This window comes from Mustelus asterias, chromosome 4 (assembly GCF_964213995.1).
Source record: "Mustelus asterias chromosome 4, sMusAst1.hap1.1, whole genome shotgun sequence".
Classification (NCBI taxonomy): Eukaryota; Metazoa; Chordata; class Chondrichthyes; order Carcharhiniformes; family Triakidae; genus Mustelus; species Mustelus asterias.
Genome location: NC_135804.1, coordinates 90,067,791 through 90,089,170, shown reverse-complemented (window position 1 = coordinate 90,089,170; position 21,380 = coordinate 90,067,791). Strand labels below are relative to the sequence as shown.

At 47.7% G+C, this 21,380-nt stretch overlaps 1 protein-coding gene across 1 annotated transcript in view; it reads right to left on the bottom strand.

Annotated features, from left to right (window-relative positions):
* sh2d1aa (SH2 domain containing 1A duplicate a) overlaps positions 1 to 21,380 on the bottom strand; it is a 68,723-nt gene that overhangs the window by 3,296 nt on the left and 44,047 nt on the right. The window contains exon 3 of the mRNA XM_078211360.1: positions 1,940 to 2,057. Coding sequence (XP_078067486.1) covers positions 1,940 to 2,057 — 118 coding nt within the window. The remainder of the gene's footprint in view (positions 1 to 1,939; positions 2,058 to 21,380) is intronic.

Sequence of the window (21,380 nt, the reverse complement as noted above, 5' to 3'; positions counted from 1 at the left end):
TCTGTCTGTGCCAATTTGAGGTGTGCATCCAGTTTCAGTGTTTAAAGTTTAAAGTTTATTTATTAGTGTCACAAATAGGCTTACATTAACACTGCAATGAAGTTAATTTGAAAATTCCCTGGTCGCCACACTCCGGTGCCTGTTTGGGTGCACTGAGGGAGAATTTGGCATGGCCAATGCACTTAACCAGCCTGTCTTTCAGATTGTGGGAGGAAACAGGAGCACCTGGAGGAAACCCATGCAGACACAGGGAGGACATGCAGACTCCACATAGACGGTGACCCAAGCCGGGAATCAAACCCGAGCCTCTGACGCTGTGAGGCAGCAGTGCTAACCACTGTGCCACCGTGCTGCAGTGCCAATCCTCTCACTCAATAAGAGATTCCAATCCTGATCACTATCCAGGGGCATCCGCAACCAAGTGTGTGTCATGTGTGGACCACTGGGAACTCAGTTGCAATCCCTCCCAGGGTCAATTAGAACAATAATACATTCAATCTGTGATTTTAACATTGGAAAACACCCCAAGACACTCCAAAAATGGATAGGCAGGTATAAATTCACAATGAGTTAAAGAGGGAAGGATGAAGAGGGGAAATTAAAAGCTTGATCAAAGAAATACATTTTAAGAAAGGTCCTAAAGGACTAAAAAAGAGATGTAGTAACAGAGAGGTTGAGGGTGGGAATTCTATAGTTTTGCTGTCTAGATTGCTGAATACGCAGAAGCCAAATGTGGAATGTAGAGACTTTTGCACTTATAAATGGGCAGAGTTGATGGAACCTTGAACCCAATAGATAACCGGGCCATGGTGCAAGCTTTCTGCTCTTTCCAAGATTGTCTGCCTTATCTGTGAAGAAGCAAAACCCCTGCCCACTCTTTACAACCAAATGTCACCAAAGGGCAATGAAGTAAGAGGACTCTCAGTGCTGCGAGTTCCAGCTTTTGTTGCTCACTCAATAATTATTGTAGTTCTGGAGGTTCTTACAACAAGTGAGATGAGGTCTAGGGTGGCATAAAGGTGAGGAGAATTAAGCTTCTTGCTCCTGTCTTGGAATCTCTGTTTTCTGTTTTGCCCCTTATCTGCATTCAGCAACAGATGCCAGTTCCCAGTGCACATTGGTCTTCATGAAATAATATGAAGATCCAGGAGCCACAGGTTATAACCTCTCTCAGCCTGTTCTGTACACAAACACATACTCATGCACAATATTTACAGCACTGAAAAATAAGGAATAGTATAAAATTAATGTAAAATTTGTAAGTTTTTAAAAAAATTAACAACTGTTTTTATGTGCACAAGCAATCAAGTTTGGAAAAATATGATTATTGGGAAAATGATAAAAATAAGGCACTATTTTAAGGAATTAAACCACTGTTGAATGGGTAAGAAGAGCTGTATTTCCAATTACAGATGGTTCAGATAACAGTAAGGTGAGTTTAAATACTATACTTTCACAAACTTCATTAATGGACACACTAATGATTTATTAATAAGGATTGTTTAGCTGCCAAATGGCTGTAACTAGCTCCCTACATGTCTTTCAAGTGGTTTAAAGTTTATTTATTAGTGTCACAAGTATGTTTACATTAACACTGCAATTAAGTTACTGTGAAAATCCTCTGGTCGCCACACTCAGGTGTCTGTTTGGGTACACTGAGCGAAAACTTAGCATGGCCAACACACCTAACCAGCACATCTTTCAGACTGTGGGGGGAAATCAGAGCATCCGGAGAAAGCCCACACAGACACGGGGTGAACGTGCAGATTCTGCACAGACAGTGACCCAAGCGGGAATCGAACCCGGGTCCCTGGCACCAAGAGGCAGCAGTGCTACCCACTCTGGGGTGATTCCCTATTCTGAGTTCCCATTGGTTCCCCCAGGCCAGGTGACCCTTAACCTGCTGTATTACCCTTAAAGGAACAATCACCACAAATACCTTTCTGTTTGTACACAGGGTATAGCAAAGGCATTGCTAAGCCTTGATCCTCCTTCTGATATGCAGTAATTAAGTTCTTCACTTTACGAAACAACCTCTTATGGACTCCAGGTGCAGTCTGTAAACACATAAGAACAAAAGAATATTTAGCAACATAAAGTCAATCTGGCAAAACGAGCTGGTTCCCTGTGAATCAGACAAGGACCCATTGATTTATTTCCTTCTCCCTCCCAAAATCATGACGGTTGCATTCAAAGTTGATGTTGCCATCTGGCAGAAAATCCTTGGCATGTCGCTGACAATATTCTCTCTGTTAACTCAAACTTGGAACAATTGGCTATATTATTTCATTCCAAATGTGATAGGGTGTGGAATACGTTAATAGGCAAGGTTGATGGAGGAGAAAGTATGTGGTCAACTGTTCCAAGTTTGAATTAACAGATAGAATATTGTCAGTGACATGCCAAGGATTTTCTGCCAGATAGCAACATCAACTTTGAATGCAACCCTCATAATTGGCCTCCTTCTGCACTGTAGGGATTCTGTGATTCTATTCTATGATTTTGTGAGAGAAAAAGGGGAGAAAGTGGGAAAGAAAAAGATACACCAGAACCGGCAAAAAATAGAGATGACAAGAAATCCAAAACAATGAATAAAGGGTATGAGTGTAGGTAAAGCAGAAGTAGAAACACATAAAGATACTTCCCAGAGTACAAATACCCCGCCTTCTATTACAAAGAAGCAGCTAAAGGGCTTCGTAGCCTGTCAGCAGATTTTTTTTGTCAAGGCGCAAAGGAGTGAAAAAACTGTATCCATTGGACTGAAGAGGAGGTAAAGCCTGAAACATCAACTTGTCATGTCTCCCAACAGATGGTGTATTTGGTTTGCTGACTGCTTCACTTTCCTTAACTGCACATGTTTCTGCCTCATCTTGAGCCATGAGTGTGAGCCAGACTGCGATGTACATTCCTTGCAACTTGAAAAAGCAGTGAGTGATAATTGTGCCAAAAAGAAATAATTCAATAAATAATCCACTGTGGACAGCAAATGCTTTATTGTTATCTCATGAACAGTATCCAGTCCATTGCGGAGAACGTAGGATCCCGCTGAGGTAAAAGGAGTAGCAGAAAATGACATAACGAATCAAAAAAATAATGCTTAGCTGTCGAAACTGTAGAAAGGAGAAAGGCTAATTCCAGTTTCGAGTCACTAGAAATATTTAAAATTTAAATACAGGATGAAGTGCTGCATCTGGGTGTTAACAATGTGTGGATATAGAGAAAATGAGAAGTGAACTAATACATTTTTTTATTTAAGAAAGAAAAACTGAACGTGGTGGAACAATGTAGCAGTACAAAGATTAGAGAGAATGATGGTTAATGATAATGAACAGGAAGCAAAATCATGCAAGGGACACAGTTGAAATTCGTAGCGGGTGTGGGGTGGACCATGGAATGGTTTGTTGACCTTGTGCGTGATTTTCTGGTTTCCGGCCGCAATCGCCCCGAAACCAGAAAATCCCGCACAAGGTCAACAAACCATTCCATGGTCCACCCCACACCCGCTACGATTCCCCTGGTAGGCGGAACGGGAAAATTCACCCCTGTATGTGTGCATCAAGGGTATTATAATGTGAAATGAGCACAAATCGGGTTGAGAGTAATTTCATTGTGCATTAAGTTAAACATGTATAGACCTTGGTTAGAACACACTACTATGCAAAATTCAAGTCTTCAGATAAGCTGCAAGAAAGATTTACAAGGATGATACCAAAACTCAGAGGTTATAACTATCTGGAAGGACAGAACAGGCTGATGATTTTTCTCCTGAGAAAGCACTAAATGAATGAAGAAACTTGGGGTTGTATGCACACAAATCTTTGAAAGTGGCACAAACACTGAACGGCTGCAAAAAAGTAGCTGGATCCTTGGCTTCATGGAATAGAGTACAAAAACAAGGCAGTTTGCTAAACCTTTGTTAGAACATTGATTAAATCTTGGTGGGAATATTTTTTGTGTTCAATTCTAGGTGCCACCTTTTGAGATGGATGTGAAAAGATTTACTAGAATGGTACCAGGGATGAGGACTTTGGTTATGTGGAAAGGCTGGTGGAGCTGGAGGGCAAAGAAGGCTAAAAAGCGATTTGATGGAGTTCAAAGCATGGAAGGGTTTTGACAGGAGTAACTATGGAGAAAGGATTTCCAGTCATGGAAATAATAATAATAGAAATAACAGTGATAGAATCTTCCTGTTCCAAGATGACGCGGGAGTGTGGCGACTTCTTGTAAGCGGTGCCCGGCATACCTTCTAATTCTATCTTTTATTCTTGTTCTGTGCTTCTAAAACTTTCATTAAGTTGATCTTTCTTGACTCCCTAGCTATGATTGTAACACTACATTCTTCACTCTCTCCTTTCCTTCTCTATGTATGGTATGCTTTGTCTGTGTAGTGCACAAGAAACAATACTTTTCCCTGTATACTGATATATGAGACAATAATAAATCAAATCAAATCAAAAGAAAAGTCAGAAACCATGGGGCACAGTTTTAAGTTTGTTGGCAAAACAACCAAAGGCAACATAAGAGACATCTGTTTACATCGAGTTGTGATCTTGAACTCCCTGACAAAAGGGATGAGGAAACAGATTCAAAAGGGCCTTTCAAAAAGAATAAATGCTTAAAAAAATATAGGGCCATGGGAAATGAATACAGGAATGAGACTAACTGGGTAGTCCTTTTAAAGACTACACTAACATGCAAACATGCAAATTAGGAGCAGCAGAAGGCCACACTAGTCCTCAAACCTGCTCCGCCATTCAATAAGATCATGGCTGATTTGATTGTAACCTCAACTCCACATTCCCACCCACCCCGATAACCTTTCACCCCATTGCTTATCAAGAGTCCATCTACCTCTGCTTTAAAAATATTCAAATACTCTGCTTCCACCAACTTTTGAGGAACTGAGTTCAAAAGGCTCATCACCCTCTGAGAGAAAAATATTCTCCTCATCTCTGCCTTAAGTGGGCTACCCTTTATTTTTAAACTGTGACCACTCTTCCTAGATTCTCCACAAGGGGAAACGTCCTTTCCACATTCACATTCGCCCTGTCATTGCCCCTGAAGGTATTTCATATTTCAATCAAGTCACCTCGTACACTTCTAAACTCCAGTGGATACAAGCCTGGACTGATCAACCTTTCATCATAAGACAATCCACCCATTCCAGGGGTAAATTTTGTGGTCCCATGCACTGCGGGAACCGTTGCAGGGGAGAGGTGGACAATTTGATGTAACATTTAAAGGTCCATTGACCTGGGGCGGAAACTTTCAGCCTTTGGGTGGCCGTGACTGGAACATCTCATCCCAGGTATTAACCTAGTAAACCTTCTCTGCACTGCTTCCAATGCATTTACATCCTTCCTTAAATAACAAGACCAATACTGTACACGCTACTCCAGATGTGGTTTCACCAATGCCCTGTATAACTGAAATATAACATCCCTACTTCTGTATTCTGTTCCCCTCACAATAAACAACACCATATTACTAGTTTTCTTAAATTCTTGCCCCTGTCCACTATGATACTAAATTCTTGCATACTCATCTTCTGTGATTCATGTACGAGGAAACTCAAATCCCTCTGCATCTCAGAGCTCTGCAATCTGTCAGCATTTAGATAATTTACTACTTCTTTTATTCTTCCTGCCAAAATGAAGGTTCACAATTCCCACATTATATTCCATTTGTCAGAGCTTTGCTCATTCACGTAACCTATCTGTATCCCTTTGGAGTCTCATTATGTCCTCTTTGCATCTTGCTCCCTTACCTATCTTTGTGTCATCAGGAAATTTTACAACCATTCCTTTGCTCCCTTCATCCAAATCACTTACATAAATTGTAAAACGTTGAGGGCCAGCCCTGATGCCCGTGGTACACCACTCATTTCATCTTGCCAAAATGAGAATGTCCCATTTTGTCTACTCTCTGATTCCTGTTAGCTAGGCAATTCTATACTCATGCCAATATGTTACCCCCTACACCATGAGTTTTTATTTTCCACAATAACCTTTGATATCGAACCTGATCAAATGCTTTCTGGAAATCTAAATACAGTACATCCATTGGTTCCCCTTCATCCACAGCACATGTTGCTTCTTCAAAGAGCTCTTAATAAATTGGTTAAATGTGATTTATCTTTCACAAAATCATGCTGACTCTGCCCAATTTCCTAAAATTTCTCCAAGTGCCCTGTTGTAACGTCCTTGATTATAGATTCTGTATTTTCCCTCGGACAGTGTTCAAGCTAACTGATCTAATCGGGTGGGATTTTCCAGCCACGCTGGCCCCAAAATCAAAAAATCCCTCTCGAGGTCGACGGACCTATGTATGGTCCACTCATGCCCCCGTCCACCATGATACTAAGCAACAAATCCTCCATCCACACACCGACCAGAGTGAAGAACCTCATTGGACACAACCATACCCTTAATACTGCAAACTACTCTCACCGTCTGCCAGGCTCGAAAAGAAGCAGACACTCCACATAGCGTGGAAAATGTGCAAGCCTGCAGCTGAGAGTGAAACAATGTGGTCCCAAAGCCACCCCCCCCTCCCCCCCCCCCCCCCCCCCTGTTTACTCCTTGCAAATGTCCAATCTCTGGAAAACAAGCTAGACGAACTTAGAGCCAGACTCACTTTCCAATGAGAACTGAGGGACTGCTGTGCACTCTGTTTCACGGAGACATGGCTCACTCCTGCTTCACCGGACTGTGCCCTACAACCAGAGGGTTTCGCAATCCATCGAATGGACCGTACAGCGGCCTCAGGCAAGGCTACGGGAGGTGGGGTCTGCTTCCTAATCAATGGTGCCTAGATGTAACAACACTGGCAACTTTCTGCTCCCCTGACCTAGAATACCTGACGCCAAAATACCACCCCTACTACCTTCCACGGGAGTTCACTTCCATTATCCTGATGGCAATGAAGATTGCGCTGGATGAAATATACAGCACTACGAATAGCCTTGAGATGAAACATCCCGAGGCCTTGTTCATCGTGGCCGGGGACTTCAATCAGGCCAAGTTCAAGAGCGTACTACCAAGTTACCACCAACACGTCTCCTGCTCCACCAGAGGCCCAAACATCCTAGACCACTGCTACACAAATATCAAACATGCCTACCGCTCTATCGCCTGCCCACACTTTGGCAAATCAGACCATAAGGCTATGCTCCTAGCTTACAAGCAAAAACTGAAGCGGGAGAATCCATCAAAGAAAGTTGTGCAATGTTGATCTGAGGAATCGGATGATCTCCTACGGGGCTGCTTGGAGTCAGTGGACTGGGCAGTATTTAAAAACTCTGCAACCATCCTGAACGAGTACGCCATTACAGTAACTGACTTCATTAGTAAGTGTGTAGAAGACTGTGTGCCAAAGAAGCAAATCTGTGTGTTCCCCAACTGGAAACCATGGATGAACAGGGATATCCACTGCTTGCTGAAGTCCAGGTCTGAGGAGTTCAAGTCAGGTGACCCTGACCTTTACAAGAAAGCCAGATACGATCTAAAGAGATCAATAAAAGATGCTAAAAGACAGCACCGGACCAAGCTAGAGTCCCAGGCTAGCCACACAGACCTCCGCTGACTATGACAAGATGTGCAAGACATAACAGGTTACAAGATGAAGGCATGAAAAATCACCGGCTCCAATGCATCCCTCCCTGATGAGCTCAATGCATTCTACGCCCGTTTTGAGCAAGAAGTCAGCAAGCGCATGCCCTCCATCTTGAAAGCCCTGGATGAACCTGTATCTGGGGTCACCATTGCAGATGTCAGAGCAGCTTTCTCGAAGGTCAACCTACAGAAAGCGACTGGCCCAGATGGGATACCCGGATGAGCACTCAGATCCTGCGCAGATCAACTGGCGGGGGTATTCGCAGACATCTTCAACCTCTCTTTACAACAATCTGAGGTCCCTGTCTGCTTCAAGAAGACGACCATCATCCCAGTACCTAAGGAAAACCAAGCTATCGGCCGGTGGCTCAGACATTCATCATTATGAAGTGCTTCGAAAGGCTAGTCATGGTACAAATCAATTCTAGCCTCTCAGAATACCTGGATCCACTACAGTTTGCCTACCGTCGCAACAGGTCCACAGCAGATGCCATCTCCCTGGTCGTGCACTCAACCCCGGAACACCAGTTCACCAGATTCTCTATCTCATTCCTGTAATCTATTTATTAACTGCAGTTCAGCCTTCAACATCATTATTCCCACAAAACTCATCTCCAAACTCCGTGGCCTGGGCCTCGGCTCCTCCCTCTGCAACTGGATCCTGAACTTCCTAACTCACAGACCACAACTAGTAAGGATAGGCAACAGCACCTCCTCTACGATCATCCTCAACACCAGTGCCCCACAAGGCTGCGATCTCAGCCCCCTATTATACTCCTTATACACCTATGACTGTGTGGCCAAATTCCCATCCAATTCAATTTTCAAGTTTGCTGACAACACCACCGTAGTGGGTCGGATCTCAAACAATGACGAGAAAGATTACAGGAATGAGATAGAGAATCTGGTGAACTGGTGTGGCAACAATAATCTCTCCCTCAATGTCAACAAAACGAAGGAGATTGTCATCGACTACAGGAAGCATAAAGGAGGACATGCGCCTGTCTACATCAACAGGGACGAAGTAGAAAGGGTCGAGAGTTTCAAGTTTTTAGGTGTCCAGATCGCCAACAAACTGGTCCCTCCATGCCGGCACTATAGTTAAGAAAGCCCACCAATGCCTCTACTTTCTCAGAAGACTAAGGAAATTTGACACGTCAGCAACGACTCTCACCAACCTTTACAGATGCACCATAGAAAGCACTCTTTCTGGTTGTATCACAGCTTGGTATGGCTCCTGCTCTGCCCAAGACCGCAAGAAACTACAAAATGTCATGAATGTAGCCCAATCCATTACGCAAACCAGCCTCCCATCCATTGGCTCTGTCTACACTTCCTGCTGCCTTGGCAAAGCAGCCAGCATAATTAAGGACCCCACGCATCCTGGACATTCTCTTTTCCACCTTCTTCCGTCGGGAAAAAGATACAAAAGTCTGAGGTCACGTATCAACCGACTCAAGAACAGCTTCTTCCCTGCTGCCATCAGACTTTTGAATGGACCTACCTCGCACTAATCTGATCTTTCTCTACACCCTAGCTGTGACTGGAACACTACATTCTGCACTCTCTCGTTTCCTTCTCTATGAACGGTATGCTTTGTCTGTTTAGCGCGCAAGAAACAATACTTTTCACTGTGTGCTAAAATATATGACAATAATAAATCAAATCAAATCAAAATCAAAGATTCCCATGGTGGACAGGACGGGACGGGAAAATTTCCCCCATAGTTTCCTGCTTTCAGTCTGCCCCATCCTCATTTTTGAATGATGGTATTATAATTGCTATATTCTAATCTAGTAGAACCTTCCCCAAATCTAGGGAATTTTGGAAAATTAGAAAAAATGCATCGACTGTCTCACTAGCCACTTCTTTTAAGATCCTAGCATGAAGTCCGTCAAAACCTAGGGACTTGTCAGCCTGCAACCCCCAACAATTTGTTCAGTACCAGTTTCCTGATGATTGTAATTTTCCTGAGATCCTGCCTCCCTTCCACTTCCTGATTTACAGCTATTCCTGGGATGTTACACAAATCCTCTGCAGTGAAGACCAATGCAAAATACCTGTTCAATTCATCTGTCATTTCCTTATCTTCCCATGTTAATTCTCCAGACTCACTTCCTATAGGGCCAACACTCACTTTATTAACTCTTTTCTCTTTAAAATATCTTATAGAAACTCTTACTATCTGTTTTTATATTTCTAGATAATCTTCTCTTGTACTCTAATATTTCCCTCCTTATCATTCTTTTCCTCACTTGTCGTTTTTTTATATTTGGTCCAATCTTCTGACCTGCCACCCATCCTTGCATAATTATATGCCTTTTGATACTACCTTTAATTCTTTTAACTATTAATGGTGGGTCCTCTCCTTGGAATTTTACTTACTCATTGGAAAGTATCTATTCTGTGTATTCTGAAATATCTCCTTAAATGTCTGTCTCTGCATGTCAACTGACCTATCCCTTGATTTGTCGGTCAGATTAGCTAGCTCTCATTATTGTCCTGGCTTAAGTTTTTAGTCTTGGACCCACTCCTCTCTCCCTCAAACTGAATATAAATTTAAATCACATTATGATAGCAGCTGCCAAGGGGAGGCTTCCTTATGAGGTCACCAATTAATCCTATCTCTTTGTACAAGGAAGTTAAGGGGTCAAGAAAAATGATAAGGAGACAGGTTAAGTGTTGTCAACATTCATGTCAAAGAGGATACTGTGCCTTCAGATTGCTAAGGGATCACATGTTAATAAGGAAGAGAAGGAGGTCTTGGATAGATCCTTGGGGGACTTCATGAACATACATAGCTACTTCAAAATGAAATCATGTCGAGCAACGCGCACTGAGCTGGAAGTAACACAGCCATTTTCCAGGTGATGCAACCAGTTGTGCATTTAATGGCTCAAACAGAAATTAAAATATTTCAGAAGATGAAGTTTGAAAAGAGTTCAAATCACACATCTGGTTATAACTGAGATTACTTAACCACTTACCCCAACTGTTTTTCTAACAATGTAATTAGGTGGTGTTGTGAAGACAAAAGAGAAAGGATTTATCACCAATAGTTACTCGCTTGAATTAAAATGAATTCCAACTGCTGGCAGCACAAACTCATGTTGCCATTCCAATAGAGAGTATATCTCCATGACAACAAGGCCTATGAAAAACCCACTTCAGAATTATTTCTTCAGCAATTTCTATTTGATGAAAAGACAGAGAATAGTGTCCTCTGTCTTTATACACAGCCTTGCCATTATTGTCATTTGGCTTCATCCACTGATCAAGGGCATCTTTCATGCATATTAAAAGCAAAATGCTACAGATGGCGAAATGCTAAAATAAAAACTGAAAATGCTGGAAACACAGCAGGTTAGCCAGCACCCACAGAGAAGAACAAACAGTTGGCCCAGACTTTTGCCATGACAGAGAGAGACTCTCCACTGCGGCAAAAATAGCCAAGAATCATAAGCCCCACCAAGAAATATGGCAATTCCCATGTTTGCAGGGGCAGGATTGGAGGACAGCTTGCCATTTAAGTTATGGTTCCACTGAAGTGGGATTTTGGGAAGCCAGGAATGTGAAATCCTGTGCACGATAGACCTGGTAGAGGCAGGTCTGAACTTAGTTAAGATAGCCAGGATATCACTTTGGAGAAAAAAAGTATCTCTTAAGATCTGGTCCTGGGACCCCTTTGGTGAGGTCAGGGGCCCTTGGGAATTGTTAAAAGTTGGTATAAATGTGTGCAAAAATTGCATGAATTCATTCCTGACAAGCTTTTGGGACTGTCAAGTGACCTGTCAAAATTAACCATCAAAACTGTCAGAAGACCCTGTCAAGGGGAGGTATCAAACTTCAAGGAATTTTAAAGTCCTTCCCCTAAATTTTTGGAAACAAAATGTCTGGAGTGCTAAAAAAAAAGATTTATTGCATTCTATCCACTCACATAAGGTTTCCACTTCTAGCCAAGTTCAAGTAGAGTCAACAGGGTTTGATGAAGGGAAGTCATGTCTGACAAATTTACTCAAGGTCTTTGAGGAAGTAGATGATAATACTTTTCAACGTCAAGGGGAGATAGTTAGATTGTCTCTTGTTGGATATGAACACTGCTCCAAAGATGTGCGGGTTAGGTTGATTGGTCATGGTAAACTGCCCCTTAGTGTCAGGGCAAATTCTAGAAGGGTAAATACTTGGGGTTAAGGGATAGGGCCTGGGTGCAATTGTGATCATTGCAGACTCGATGGGCCAAATGACCCCCTTCTGCATTGTAGGGCTTTTACGATTCTATGATTCTACTTACTAGAGCAGGCTGTAAAATACTTCGCGACATCTTGTTGTTGTAAATGGTGCTATATAAATGACAGTCTTTCTTTTTTAACTTAATCGACAGAAAATGATAAACAACTAAGTCAACTGATAGCCCATAATGAGATTAGGGAACTGTTGCTGAGATATGCAAGGCCTATTGGTTCACACAATTTTCAGGACCAAAAATAAACCAAAAGATTAAAAATGGAATTAATTCCCCAATACATGACCTCAGCAAACATGCATTTACAATGTGTTGTGCATAGATGCAGCCCGTGATAGCCAAGTTGTATGAGAATAAGACATGTTATTCTTAAAGGTCAGAAACATCTTAATGGCCATTGGTCCCCATCCAAGAAAGATTTCAAGTCGCGTCACCTTGAATGATTCTTTGTGCAAAGATAAACAGATCGTATTAATTAAAAAATACTTTTATGCTTTAGGTAGATTACAGTTGTAAAGTTATAAAATATGAAATTAAAATATAAGTTTTTTTAAGTTTATTAATTAATTAATAAACTTATAAACTTATCTTGTATGCTTAATTTTTACTATTGTAATCCACATAAAGGGTCAGAGTACATATCCAGTTGGATTTTTCATTGGCCTCTAAAAGACCATCTCTTCAGTGCATTTTTTACACGATGGGCCCTATTTTACTATTTTGATTCGAGGTGCTGAGCGGACTTGAAACTGGGAGTGTTTCAGATCCGACATTTAGACCTGTTCTCAGGCACCCCCATACGCACTTTGCCTGAAAAAATATCAGCGAGTCTGAATTGTGCTGCACAAGCCTGTGGGCGGGGCTGAATGCAGGCCAAGCCCTGCAGCTCCGATCGGCACATGTGCAAAAAAAGATAGAATGCTGCTCCCTTGCCACATCCCTCCCGGGCCGAATAATGCCTCCCCTTGGCCACCACAGATATTGCCCACAACATTACTGATCCCCTTATTCCCCTCACCCCCTCCACCACCCAGACCCATTGCGGGCCCCTCCCCCGATCTCAGGCAGAGTGGTAGCGGAACCCCCTTCCCCTCCAATGATCTCAGGCAGAGTGGCAGCAGACCCATCTTCCCCATCCCACTCCCCCGCCCGCCCCCCTCGATCTCAAACAGAGAGCCATCGGATGCTAGGCACTTACCTCCTCGCGAATTGGAGCGCCCGAATTGGACTTTTATAGAGCATGCCTGTTTCCCGCCGATTCTGGATGAGTGAACGCGGTGGTAAAGGGAGAAGTGCCAGTTAAATTGAGCATGCAGCACAGTAAGTTAATTTAAATGCATGCAAATGCATTTAAATGGCAGTCGCGCCCATTTCGGCGCTATCCCGATTGCAGCCATTTTTGGGCCTTGGTAAAGGGGGAACCGGCGTGGAGGTGGGCACGGATTGCCTCGCACCCGACTTTACCAAGTTTTCGCGCCCAAAAACAGGGGCAATGCAACGGTAAAATCGGGCATCATGGGCCCGATTTTACCATTTTCATTCTAAGTGCCGAATCTGGGCGTAGTACAGATCCGACTTAGAAATCCGCTTTCAGGCGCCCCCATACGCTCTCAACCATCTCCAGTCCGATTTGCGCTGTGGGCGGGGCTTAGCGCGGCCAGAACGATCGGAGCTCTGAACCGCGCATGCGCAGTTGGACAAAACATCGAAAAAGTGCGCCCGTCACATCACTGCCGGGCCGGATAATCCCGCACAAGGCCCCATCCCACTTACACTCCGATGGCTATGTGACACCCCCCTCTCTCTCCCCTGTCACAAATCATTGAGGCACTGATCCACCACCACCGCCCCGCTCCCCTCCCCCCCCCCATCCCCAGCAGCACACCTGCAAGTGCTCACTTGCTTTCCCCTCAATGCTAACAAGCAAACTGCATGGAACTTGCTGGAATGTTCTGTCAAACTGCCTGCAGCTGATCTGCCCTAACGAGGGGCAGCTCCATAAAAAACTCCAGAATGGACAGGCAGGCAGTACAGGACAATGTGCGCACGACCAGCCCCCCCGATTTTCTGAGGACGACTTGGGGAGGCTGCTGGATGCAGTTGAGGCGAGGTGGGCCACCCTCTTCCTCCCAGGAGGACGCAGACCCAGGGGGGCTGATGGCCATGCGGCCTTGGAGGCAGTCGCCCCCTCGGTCAGTGCCAGGGCACTGGCTCCCCGAACCGCGAGGCAGTGCCGGAAAAAAAATCAGTGACCTCATCTGTGCAGCAAGGGTGAGTGCTGAACCCCATTCAGCATGTTCCCCCATATTTCCCCCAGATCCTCCTATTCCCAGCACCCTGCATGCTTCCAGCTCCTGACCCCCAAGCACCTCCTTCCTTTCCCCCCAATGAGCCCCACTGTGTTTGCCCTCTAAGGGTCACCACCTGATTCTCTGCATGAGTCACGCCACCATTTCTTTCATGGTTCCTTCTGTCTCCACAGAAGAAGACCGGCACAAAACCCGTGAGAGGGCGAAGACGGGGTGGTGAGCCAGACCTCCCGGTCCTCACCCACTTTGAGGAGCGGACGCTGGAGCTCACCAGAGAAGGGGAGATGTGGGCTGTCAGCAACAGCATGGTCGGGCTGCCATCCAGACGTGAGCACCTGTCGTTCCTACACTCACTTTGAGGCAACTTCTTGGGGGCACGAGTTTCAGGTGCAAGGGGCAAGGTATAAAGGAGATGTATGAGGCATTTTATTTGCATTGAGAGGATAGTGGGTGCCTAGAACTCACTGCCCGGGGAGGTCGTGGAAGTGGAAACTATAGGGACATTGAAGGGGCATCTCGACAGCTATCTGAATGGGGTGGGAACAGAGGCATATGGGGGCAAACAAATCAGATGGGCAGCCTGGTCGCTACAGGGTTGGATGTCCGAAGGGCCTGTTCCTGTGATGTAATTGTCTGGGTTCAGTGTTCTATGTTCAAGGATTCCTCTCCCTCCCTTACACTTAACCTTGTGTCCTGTGTTTCAGGGACAGATCCTGACACCCCGGGGCCTTCTGGACCGCAAGCCCCGGCTACAGCTCCCATCCATCCTGGGAACGATAGTTCAGACAAGTCCCCGGAGGATATGGGTGAAGGGATCTCCGAGGGTGGCACCGTTTATCTGTCAGCTTCTACCTCACAAATCACCATCACAGAGACACACACGTCGGTGGGTCCAGTTAGTGTTGAGGCTTCTGGGTCACTCTCTGGTGAGCACGACACATCTGCTGATATACATCGGGTGGAGGAGGAAACATCTGAGTCCTCTGGCATGCGGGGGCCTGCCAGAGGCGAGGACTCAGCTGGCCCCAGGCTACATGCTGGGCCTCTGAGATCACTTCTCCCTCAGCTGCTGGAGATGCAGCAACAGAGCCAGGGAATGCAGGAGGGGCTGACGGCCACACTGGACCAACTGCGAGGCTGCTGGGAAGAGTCCCAAGGCTTTCAGGTGGACCAGCTATTGCCTGTCATGCGTGCTTCCAATGCCAACACTGCAAGGGTGGCATCTGCAGTGGAAAGCCTGGGGCAGGAGATCCTCACCATGGGTGGCAGGCTCCAAGCAATGGCCAAGTCACAGCAGGCCACAGCGGAGGGACTGAGCAGGCTTCTTGAGATTCTGCGGCCCATGGCTGAGAGGCTCGAGAGCTTGCAGGAGACCCAGAGGGACAGCATTGTAAGTTTTAAGGTAAATCCTCCATGATTAAAGAACCCAGGGATAAGGAAAATGGCCGGCTGGCTGTCAGGCCACATGAATATGCAAGAGGCTGGGAATAACAAGAAGGTTGAGACAGGGATGATCTAATCAACAGGAAACAAAGGAGAAACCATGGCCAGCAGACGAGGAGTAAATAGCCCAGCAGCAAGACAATGAGAACAGAAATCATTCCATCCACAGACAATATCAAGACTCAGCTCGCTGATGGGATTCCAATCAGGCTGACTCAGAGAACATTTAAAAGACATTAAAATATCAATTAAGGGCGGTCCCGACAGTTCCGGCCCTTTTGTTCCAGTCAATCAAAACTACCAATGATCAGAAACTGTTTTGTGTGAGAGAATCACTGGTTCAGGTTTAAAAAGGGATAAGCAAGCTCTGGTCTCTCTCTCTCCACTCTCTTCTCCTGTTCCTGCCTGTCTCTCATTCATCTCCAGCACGCAGCCCGAAGCCCACTGAGCAATTTAAACTAGGATTGTGAGTATCCTCTGGTAATTCGCGAAGTTCCCGAGATCATCATAGTGGATGTGGCTTTGGGGAAAGCAGCGGGGGGGCGGGGGGGGGGGGGGGGGTTGCTTTTGCATGCACCTTTCATAGTTTAAGACACTGGTAAACTTGTGTAAAGTAAGCATTCCCGTTGTGCCCGTTTTAGTATTCCTTCCATAGCTATAGTCTTATAGAGCATAAGGCATTGTGTGTTGTTTTCCTGGTGTTTGGTGATCTTGACCTTGATGTTTTAACAAATATATATATATATATCTTTGACTTCCATTGGAGTCCGTTTTGATCTTTTCAATTTCTCACCAACGATCTCTGACCAAGTCACAATATTAAGTATCCCTTACCATAATTCCGGAGTCTAGAATTGAGGGTACTCTGGGCGCTTCAAAACCGCCCACTCAGGAAAGGCTGCCCGGTAGTGGATAGGCAGCAGTTTCCTTTTCTCTCTCTTGGGAGCGCTACTCTAGTGAAGTAGACGCAAGGTGGCCATTATTCCATCGGCGAGAGAGAGAATCACTCGGGCATTGGTGGGGTTTGGGTAACGGAGAACCAAACCTAAAATAAGCCCAGTGGAGTTAAAAAGGAGATCCCGCTACAGCACTGAGACACAGCGGGCAATGGCAGCAACGCTTGAGAAGGTGGCCCAGTCTCAGAGGGCCACGGTTGAGGGCTTGCAGAGCATGGCCCAGTCTCACAGGGCACTTGCTGCGGCCACTGAGAGATGGCCCACGACTCTAGTGGCCATCGCAGAGGGGTTGACCACCATGGGTAGAACGCAGGTGGTCCTCCAGGACTGGCAGTGCCAGGTGACACTGGAACTTCTGGAGCTCACTGCAGAAGCACCAGTGTCCCATGAAGTGACCCAGGGGCCACAAGGGACCCCAAGGGAGGAGGAAGGGCGCGAGCCCATGCCGGGGCCTTCGAGCCAGGAAACTGTGGCTATGGCAACACCTTCTGACTCCCCCCTTCCTGACACTGGGGCATCTCAGGGGCAGCGGGATGAAGAGGGTGTCATGGAAACATCCAGACACCTGGAAGCCGGCCAGGGCCCTCAAGGTCCAGGGCCTCCAGAGGACGCCCACCACGCGCATCACAGGCCATGGGGCAAGGTCGGCAGCTGGCCCCCTCCACCTCCGATGTACATTCTGGGGAGTCACTGAGGCGCAGTGTGAGGCAGCGTAAGGTGAGGAAGTTGTAGTTGCACTGAGGTGGCACGGGTGAAGGGCTGCACTAGTTAGAAAGGACTGGAGGCACCGCAGTGTTTTCTTTTCACAAGTTTCTGTGTTTTACCAGCTTATCTGAGCGCCTTTATTGTAAATAAATGTTTTTTCTCCACAACCACCTGCGAATAGGTTGTCTCGAATAGGATCCCTGCCCCATTGACAATCACCCGATGGATGCCTCATGGTGATATCAGTTGGGGAGGCCCCTCAATGCGGTGTCACTGAGAAAAGGAAGCCATTGGTCTCTCATACCCCATGAGCGATGACCTCTCGTCCCCCAACCCACCCGCCCCAGGGCCCTGTACGGGGGTTTCGGATCCCTTACCCACTAGACAGGCGTGGGCCCAGGTGCCAGCGTGCATGTGGATCTCAGGCAGCAGTCAGACTGGTTTGTACCAGGGCATCATCAGAATGGTGCTTAGCGAGTCGTCATCACCCTCCTGCCTGGAAAAAATATCGCGAGCACAGAGTACCCAGGCCCACCGCTCTGGTGTGACAATGTGCAGGGTAACTGGAAGGCATTTATCGGGGGTGGGTGGCGGGGGGAATGGAACCCACAATCACCATCCCTGAGCAACTGAACCGCCTGGTTACCAGAGCCTCCCTAGCCACCCTCGCATGCCTCAGCTGAGATGCCAGCCCTACACCACCTGGCAGGTGTTCCAAGGTGTTCTCATCCTCCTCTTCCTCCTCCTCCTGCTGGTCATCCTCCCCAGTGACGGCCGGCTGGTCATTCACCACGTCCTCTTCCTCCTCCAAGAGGTCACCTCGCTGCAGAGCCAGATTGTGCAGGCACAGCACACCACCACTATGCGGGAGGAGATCAGGGGGCTGTACTGAAGGGCCCCTCCGGATCGGTCCAGGCACCGGAACCGCAGCTTGAGGAGCCCAATACACCTCTCTACTGTCACGCGGGGGCTACATGGGCCTCATTATAGCGGGTCTCCACCTCAGTCACAGGCTCCGCACAGGCCTCATCAGCCATGTCCAAAGCGGGTAACACATATCACCCAAGAGCAACCCCCGCAGCCTGGGCTCCTCCTCAAATGCTTGTGGTATGTCCGAGCTCCTGATAATGAAGCTTTCATGCACGCTGCCTGGATGTCTGGCGCAATGATGGTCATATTGTGGTCACACACGATTTGTACATTCAGGGAGTGGAACCCCTTCCTATTGACGAATCGTCGTGGATCCTGTAGGGGGGCCCTGAGGGCGACATGGGTGCAGTCGACCACCCTCTGCACATTCGGCATCCCCGCAATTGCAATGAACCCCACAGCCCAGGCTTCCTGATGGGCCTGGTCCAGGTTGAATTTGATGTACTGCCCAGCCCGGGCATACAGGACTTCAGTGACCTGCTTGACACAGGTGTGGACTGCAGACTGGGAGATGCCACAGACATCTCCGGTCGGGCTCTGGAAGGAGCCAGTCACGTAGAAGTTCAGAGCAGCCGTCAATCTGACAGCCACTAAGAGTGGCACCCCCCCCCCTGCCCCTCAGCACCAGGTCCTGCAACAGGTCACACAGGTGTCGCACGGTGTCCTTTCGGAGTCGGGGACGTCGGCGGCATACGGTGTGCGACATCTCAAACAAAGAACAAAACAAAGAACAATACAGCACAGGAACAGGCCCTTCGGCCCTCCAAGCCCGCGCCGCTCCCCGGTCCAGGATTGAATCCTGAATCCAGGATCCCCGCCCAATTTTCCAGCCTATCTACATACCAATATCCTATCCACCGAGCTGTCCCTCACAGCTACGATGCTTTGTTCATTACAACCTATTAACTTACCCCCACCCCCCCATTCCAGACCATGTGATCTCCCAGGGAGAGGCGAAAACCCAGAGTGAAAAACCCCAGGGCCAATATGGGGAAAAAAAATCTGGGAAATTCCTCTCCGACCCCCTGAGGCGATCGAAACGAGTCCAGGAGATCACAATGGCCCCGATCGGAAAATGCTTCCCAACCCTAGTCATTTCCACTTCCACGAACACCATATGAATTCCCTGCCCCCGAGACAGGTTCCCAACTATCCGCAGTCTCACTCTGTACTGGCACCAGCAAGATGATCGTAGAATGAAGCCTTGAAACGAGAAACCAGGAACAATTAGCCCGCGCCGCTCCCTGGTCCAAACTAGACCACTCTTTTGTATCCCTCCATTCCCACTCCGTTCATATAGCTGTCTAGATAAGTCTTAAACGTTCCCAGTGTGTCCGCCTCCACCACCTTGCCCGGCAACACATTCCAGGCCCCCACGACCCTCTGTGTGAAATATGTCCTTCTGATATCTGTGTTAAACCTCCCCCCCTTCACCTTGAACCTATGACCCCTCGTGAACGTCACCACCGACCCGGGGAAAAGCTTCCCACCGTTCACCCTATCTATGCCTTTCATAATTTTATACACCTCTATTAAGTCTCCCCTCATCCTCCGTCTTTCCAAGGAGAACAACCCCAATTTCCCCAATCTCTCCTCATAACCAAGCCCCTCCATACCAGGCAACATCCTGGTAAACCTCCTCTGTACTCTCTCCAAAGCCTCCACGTCCTTCTGGTAGTGTGGCGACCAGAACTGGACGCAGTATTCCAAATGCGGCCGAACCAACGTTCTATACATCTGCAACATCAGACCCCAACTTTTATACTCTATGCCCCGTCCTATAAAGGCAAGCATGCCATATGCCTTCTTCACCACCTTCTCCACCTGTGACGTCACCTTCAAAGATCTGTGGACTTGCACACCCAGGTCCCTCTGCGTCTCTACACCCTTTATGGTTCTTCCATTTATCGTGTAGCTCCTCCCTACATTATTCCCACCAAAATGCATCACTTCGCATTTATCAGGATTGAACTCCATCTGCCATTTCCTTGCCCAAATTTCCAGCCTATCTATATCCTTCTGTAGCCTCTGACTCGAAGGACACTCGTGCACGGAACTGCCGGGGTCTCTGCTCCCTCCTTCTCCGAAGCCCCCCCTCTGGGTGAATGGCGGCCACTTCCTGCCTCTGATGGTCGTCTCCCTCCAGTCCTGCAAGTGGTACGGCCCGGGCCTCCTGGGCCCGCAGTTCTTCCTCCATGTCCTCCTCCACAGCTCCAGCAGCAACCAGAAGAACAGCAAGATTGATTGGTTGCTTTGCAAAAGCCATCTCGTCACTCTGAAAGGCAGTGGGCGGGGGGGGGGGGGGGGGGGGGGGGGGCGGGGGGGGGGGGGGGGGGGCGGGGGGGGGGTGGGCGGGGCGGGGGGGGGCGGCGGGGGGGTGGGGGGGCGTGTCGTGGGGGGAGGTGGAGATGCACAAATGTTGGAGTCATGCAACGCTGCTTGCCCCTCGCACGCCAACAATCACAGCCCCCCCATGCCCCCCAATCCCCCCAGCCACATGCTCCACACAGTCACAGACCCCCCATGCCCCCCAATCCCCCCAGCCACATGCTCCACACAGTCACAGACCCCCCATGCCCCCCAATCCCCCCAGCCACATGCTCCACACAGTCACAGACCCCCCATGCCCCCCAATCCCCCCAGCCACATGCTCCACACAGTCACAGACCCCCCATGCCCCCCAATCCCCCCAGCCACATGCTCCACACAGTCACAGACCCCCCATGCCCCCCAATCCCCCCAGCCACATGCTCCACACAGTCACAACCCCCCCATGCCCCCCAATCCCCCCAGCCACATGCTCCACACAGTCACAGCCCCTGGTAACATTGAGATGCTGCAGCAATGCTATCTGCAAGTGTTTTTGTGCACATCCTTCAGCCTGAAGTGAGCTGCGGTGCAGGACCCGAGGTCAGTGCTGAGACCCGGGTCCGTGCTTCCAGACAAACATCGGAGATCGTGCACAGCAACAGGCCCCCCTCCCCCCACACACTCGCAGAGCCGCCACCGACCCGAGACAGCGAAATGGCCACAACAAAAGGACACCCGTGAGTAGCAGAGAGCTTTCGGATGCTATGCACTTACCTCCTCGCCAACCCTCACTGAGGAAGCGCCTGATTCAGACTTTTATTCAGCGGGTCCCTAAAAGCGCGGTTCCGGATTGGTAAACGCGGTGGTAAAG